This window comes from Cucurbita moschata, unplaced genomic scaffold (genome assembly GCF_002738365.1).
Source record: "Cucurbita moschata cultivar Rifu unplaced genomic scaffold, Cmos_1.0 Cmo_Scf00379, whole genome shotgun sequence".
NCBI classification, from domain to species: domain Eukaryota; kingdom Viridiplantae; phylum Streptophyta; class Magnoliopsida; order Cucurbitales; family Cucurbitaceae; genus Cucurbita; species Cucurbita moschata.
In genome coordinates, this window is record NW_019268895.1 from 1 (window position 1) to 6,307 (window position 6,307).

General features: G+C 36.5%; 1 protein-coding gene across 1 annotated transcript; it reads left to right on the forward strand.

Annotated features, from left to right (window-relative positions):
* Positions 1–390: 390 nt before the first annotated feature.
* Positions 391–4,200, forward strand: LOC111440529. Its single transcript, XM_023077545.1, has 4 exons — positions 391–472; positions 2,491–2,978; positions 3,089–3,689; positions 3,767–4,200. Exons 1-4 carry the CDS (start codon positions 391–393, stop codon positions 4,198–4,200), a joined length of 1,605 nt encoding a protein of 534 aa, XP_022933313.1.
* Positions 4,201–6,307: the final 2,107 nt, after the last annotated feature.

A 6,307-nucleotide genomic window follows, 5' to 3' on the forward strand; every position in this document is an offset into this window, starting at 1 on the left:
AAGTGTTGTTTTAAGAGTATTGTTTGGTATTTAGTTTAATTATTTGTCATATAGTTATTATTTCTATTATTATTTGTAAAGTTGTAAAAGCCAGGTTGAGTATTCAATAATATCATAACTTGACACTTCGATTGTTTAGGTTTGCCTGAGTTATTACTAAGTCAAAATCTAACGCTTAACTTGGATTTCATCTAATTTTTCTTAATAATCATTTAAAACTCACCGTTCTTCCTTCTCAAACGGTGGCATACTCGTTGTGGCTAGTGTCTTCGTGCGGAATCCTAATGTCGCATCGTTCAAATACTCAAAAGCCACGATGGTGATTTACTACCACGGCGAGGTGATCGGAGAGGGGGAGACGCCGGCGGATTGACGAAGGCAAAGGACACGATGACGATGAATGTGACGGTGGAGATCGAGGCGGAGGAAATGGATGAGGGTCTAAGTTTGATGGAGGATTTGAAGTCGAGAGGTTTGAATATCAGTAGCCACACGGAAATGCAGGAAGGGTCAAAATAATTGGATACATCAAGAAAAGGTTTGAGGTTAAAATGAACTGCTCATCTACTTTCAATACTAAAACCCAAATGACTCGAAGGGAAGATTGTGATAAGCATGTAAAAATTTCCGATTAATGAAGAATTATGGGAGGAATTTGAAACCAAATGGCTACTAAGTTTGTAGTGTTTAATTATGAGGAGTATTAAAATTTTTAATTATGGTACGTAGGTTGTTTATACATTTTTTTGGAATATATCACATTTTACTTTGCTTATGTAACTATATTTGTACGTTGGATCAATAGTGAATTTGTTTGACCATGAGTGAGTGTGACTCCCAAACCTTTGTAATGACTCGTGTCTAGGATTTGACATGGTCAGGTTACCTACTCTTTGTTTCTAAGAGTGAAAGCTATTCTCGCGAACTAACTCGAGTTCTTCCCGCATGTTTTTTCCCTATTCACATGTATCCTAGAAAAATTCTCCACAGGTTACGTGCATCATAGAATTGCTCCAAGCAAAACATACCTAACCATGAAGTTCTTATAATTGAGCTATTGAAAAGGAAAATGAACCTTATTGGTATATGGAGTGACTATCCATGTTCTAAAGTATTTCTTGGCTATCATATCCTCAGGATACCTCTCGTTTGGAAGTGGTTTCGGTTCATTCATGTACCCCTCATTTGCTCGGGTGTCACATACTTACCAACTTTCACATTAGTTCGTTTTCAAACCACATCTTACTGGGAGAGATACTGCCCTAATACAATTTGTAACGTCTCATGTCCAAGATTCAGAGCCATTAGGTATCGAATCTGCATTACAAATCTTGATCTATCCTAGACATGACGCGTTACAATTTTGGTCGACCCTAAAAGCTTGATCAAACATTTTAGAATGATCCACAAATCCAAAACAAGTTCGGTGCAATGGCTCGTCCCTTCAAAAGTTGGCCTGAGTTTAACGACGTGACTTTTTAACCCGCCATCATGAAAAAAGAAAGAGAATTTTTTTGAAAAAAGAAGGCCAGATGGCCAATTTAGTTTTTATTAGTGGGGACATTAAATTATAGACCTCATTTTTTTCTCCTTCCACACAATCAAATTCAAAAGGTGACATTTTCCAAGCGTGGGCATAGAGGCTCATAATATAAGTTCTTACCAAACTACACATCGAATAGCCAAACTACACGTCGAATTGTTTACGGTCAAAAAGACAAAGCAATCTGAATTTATTTATTGCATGCTTTGGACCTTCTAAATATGCGACATCAAAATAAATGTTTAGAATATTCTACTTTCTCTCCTAGAATATATATATATATATATATATATATATATATATATAAATTAATAAATGCATAGTATTTTATGAAAAGTGTGTAAATAAAATATTTTCAATAATTTGATTACATTTTTTAAAATTAGATAATTAAGATGTTAACTATTTCATTTTTATTAATTTAGATTATTAAAATAATTTTATGTATTTGTGAATTATTAGGTGGAAAAATGTCCCCAACTTAAAAAATGTAGTAGGGGTATTATATAAAAACTTGTCATAATCGTAGTTAGCTACTATTTTAATTTTTAATTTGAGACTGGAACAAGCTTCGAGTTTTATTTAAGAAAAATGGGCCATAATGTTAAAATATTGGTTCTGTGGGCAAGATATGTATGAACGTTGCTAGCTTTGTTAGAAATATTTGCTTATTACTCAACAAATTATCAAAGTTAGAAACACAATTTATTAACAAAGCAACTGAATTAAGAAAAATGGAAGGAGTTTCACCGTTACATCGATCTTTGATCTTTTGAACAAATTTCAACCTATTAATGAGATATATAAGCAACCTTTGGGCTATGCTTCTCTCACCCCGATTCATAAAAGAGAAGAAAAAATGGGAAGAACTTTTCAAGTTGTTCTTTTTCTAGCATTGTTTGTGTTTTTATCTCCTTCTGTTTATTCTTTACCGTTGTCAACAAAAGGAAGGTGGATCGTTGACTCGACAACAGGGCTTCGAGTGAAGCTTGTGTGCGTGAATTGGCCTTCCCACACACAGAGCATGCTAATAGAAGGTCTCAACCACAGGCCATTAAAAGAGCTGGCAGATGAGGCAATCAAGTTGAGGTTTAATTGTGTACGACTCACGTATGCAACTCAAATGTTCACTCGTTATGCAAATAGGACAGTTGAAGAGAATTTTGACCTTCTCGATTTAGAGCAAGCAAAAGCCGGATTGGCTCAATATAATCCTTTTGTGTTGAACAAGACTATTGCTGAAGCCTATGAAGCTGTTGTTGATGTGCTTGGAGAGAGTGGTTTAATGGTGATTGCCGACAACCATATGAGTCAGCCAAGATGGTGTTGCTCTCTTGACGATGGCAATGGATTTTTTGGAGACCGCTATTTTGACCCTCAAGAATGGCTACAAGGTCTTAGCTTAGTTGCTCAACGCTTTTCCAAGAAATCAACGGTACGTACAAATTAAGGAAAATTCTCACACTCTTGAAACTAAACTCAAACATTTAAAGACTTGTACAATTTTTCACTAACAAAAGAACATTCTTTTGTTATGACATTTAGGTGGTTGGAATGAGCCTACGAAACGAGATACGAGGAACCAATGAAAATGCAAATGATTGGAACAATTATGTTACTCAAGGAGTAACAACAATCCACAACATTAACCCAAATGTTTTAGTGATTGTTTCGGGCCTAAATTTTGATAATGATCTTCGATGCTTAAAAGAGAAGCCCTTGAACGTAAGCACCTTAGACAACAAGTTGGTTTTTGAGGTGCACTTGTATTCGTTCAGTGGAGATCAAGAGAGTAAATTTATAAACCAGCCACTAAATAATATTTGTGCAAATATTATCAATGGCTTTGTAGACCATGCTGAATTTGTTAGAGAAGGACCAAACCCATTTCCTTTGTTTGTCAGCGAATATGGGTACGATCAGAGAGAGGTTAACGATGCAGAAAATCGGTTCATGAGTTGCTTCACAGCTCATCTTGCACAAGAAGATTTAGATTGGGCATTATGGACTTGGCAAGGTAGCTATTATTATAGGGAAGGTCAAGCAGGGCCGGCAGAAACTTTTGGAGTTCTCGACTCCAATTGGACTCAAATTAAAAATCCTAACTTTGTCCAGAAGTTTCAACTATTGCAGACTATGTTGCAAGGTAAGTACAAATATATTAACGATTTTGAATATATGGATCTATAACAAGTGTATAAGACATTTTTTTACGGTGCACAGATCCAAATTCCAATGCATCGTTCTCGTATGTTATATATCATCCACAAAGTGGCCAATGCATCCAAGTCTCAAATGACAACAAAGATATTTTCATGGGTAATTGCTCCATCTCAAGTCGATGGACTCATGACAATGATAGCACTCCAATTAGGATGTCAAGCACTGGTTTATGCTTAAAGACGAGCGGAGAAGGCCTTATGCCATCTCTCTCAACAGATTGCTTCGGCCCTCAGAGTTCTTGGACAGCCATTTCAAACACTAAGCTTCATTTGGCCACCGTAACTCAAGATGGGAAGAGTCTTTGCTTGCAGGTTGAAAGCTCTAATTCTTCAAAAATTGTGACAAACTCATGTATTTGCACTGACGGTGCTCCAAATTGCCTCCAAGACACCCAAAGTCAATGGTTTGAACTTGTTGAAACCAACACATTGTGAGTTGCTTATGTATAGGGAAGAATAAATATATGACATGCCCGACTTTGAATTGGCCCCTATTTTATCTCTAATTCTATTCATGCTCGTGCTTAATTATAACCGATTTTATTTATCGTACAAACATATATGAAAAATAATACCAACAATAATGATCGTATAAAAGATTGGACATATAATAAATAATAGAAAATAATTATTGACCATTTAACTACGAATTTAAGCATAAAATCGACAACCCTAATATGACTCCCGCACTTTCAAAACTCTCATGCCAACCCTAAATTCAAATTCCAACAACTACTAGTATATTGGACCAAATTCTAAATTTCTATTTTAAACTAATTAATAGACTAAGCAACATTTGTTGGAACAAGTTTGAACCATTGGGGTTGAGGATCATCCGTGCAACTTCCCTCGTCTTTAAAGGAAATGCATTTCTTCACAACAACTAGTAGTATCAGATTCCTTCTCCAAACAAAAATTGTCTTCGCCAATTTTGTTGGCCAATTGGAGATTTGCTTTCGAAGCCACCGTCCAATTGCTTCCATCGCCAAAGCATTCGTCGGATACCACCAGTACTTTTCCATCTCCGACAGATTTCAAACCCTGCCCGTTTGACAACAACTTCATCGGGACGTCCATCTCCAATATGGTTCCATTGGTTCGGAGTGGCACAATCGCCGAGTTCAACTCCTCCTTTGTCCTCGGATTTGACACATTGCCCTGATACGGGATGCAGCATTATGTATGATATTGGTGCTTTAGAATTTGGATCCGCAAGAAAAGAGCTTTAGTTTCAAATTCTAACTAAAGAAATATATAGAGGTTTGATTTGTTATAATGCACGGTTAGATTGAGAAGCAACAAATTAACCTTGATTCACTCTGTTGATAAGTGGAAGCATTTGTTTAAGTGATGGGGGTACTATCTTTAGTCCAAGAGTGATCCATAACACCAAAACATTCATCAGGATCTTCATGACACTGTCTGTACATATAACTTCCTTGGAACGCCCACAAGCTCCAATCAATATCCTTCCTGGCAATTCGAGCCAAAAAGCAGCTCATGAACCTCGTTGCCCCCCGAACAAAGAAAAATAGATTAAAGAAATTAGAGAGAGTGAGTTTGCCATTGTGGGAAGGTAGAAGTGACAAGTACTTGTTTTGACATAACAAAGCCAAAAACATAAACAATTGAAGTTTGAGGTGATAATATTATTGAACAGTGAACTTGGCTTTTATAGCCTTACAAATAACCCTACATAGAAACGTTTCAATCCACAAATCTTGGAAATGGAAACAAATCTGGTAAACAAATCTGAGAAATATTTAAACTAAATTTCTTAAAAGACTGTAACTCTTTTTCATCTAATCAAATTCTTCTGACCATTTCTCCCGTGAACTTATTCTTCTTTGTCAAGAATTAGTTCAACTCAGAAAAATCTGCACGCTAAGTTCTTCACGCAACTTCCGAAATGCTTTCTTATGTGTTTGGAACGTCCGTTTAGAACTGGATTTTTGGATAGCTTAATAGTTGAAGTATTACACACATTAGCTTTGTTCCTTCTATTTGAGAGTGACAAATCTCTTTGAGTATCCTCCTCGTCCAAACAGCTTGACATGCACAGGAACTAGCAGCAACGAACTCAGCTTCTGTGGTTCATAAGGTGACTATAGGCTGCTTACGAGAAGACCAAGCTACTGCTCCTCCACTAATCACAAGCACATGGCCTGAAGTACTCTTGCTTTCTTCCATGTCTCCGGCACAGTCACTACCAGTCAATCAAGTCAAATCACCGGCTCCTCCTTTTTTATAAAATACACCATAATCTACCGTACCTTTCAAGTACCTTAAAACCATTTTACCTGCTGCAAAATGTTGTTGTGTTGGACATGCCATAAAACGACTAATCAAACTTACAGCAAGCATGAGATCAAGGCGAATAGTTGTGAGATACATCAGACTTCCCACTATTTGTTTATACAAAGTTACATATACTGTTGCACCATTTTCATCTTTGCCAATTTTCTTTCCTGGAACAGTGGGATTACAAACAGAATTGTAATTCTCTATGCCATGTCGGTTTAAAACTTCAACAGCATACTTT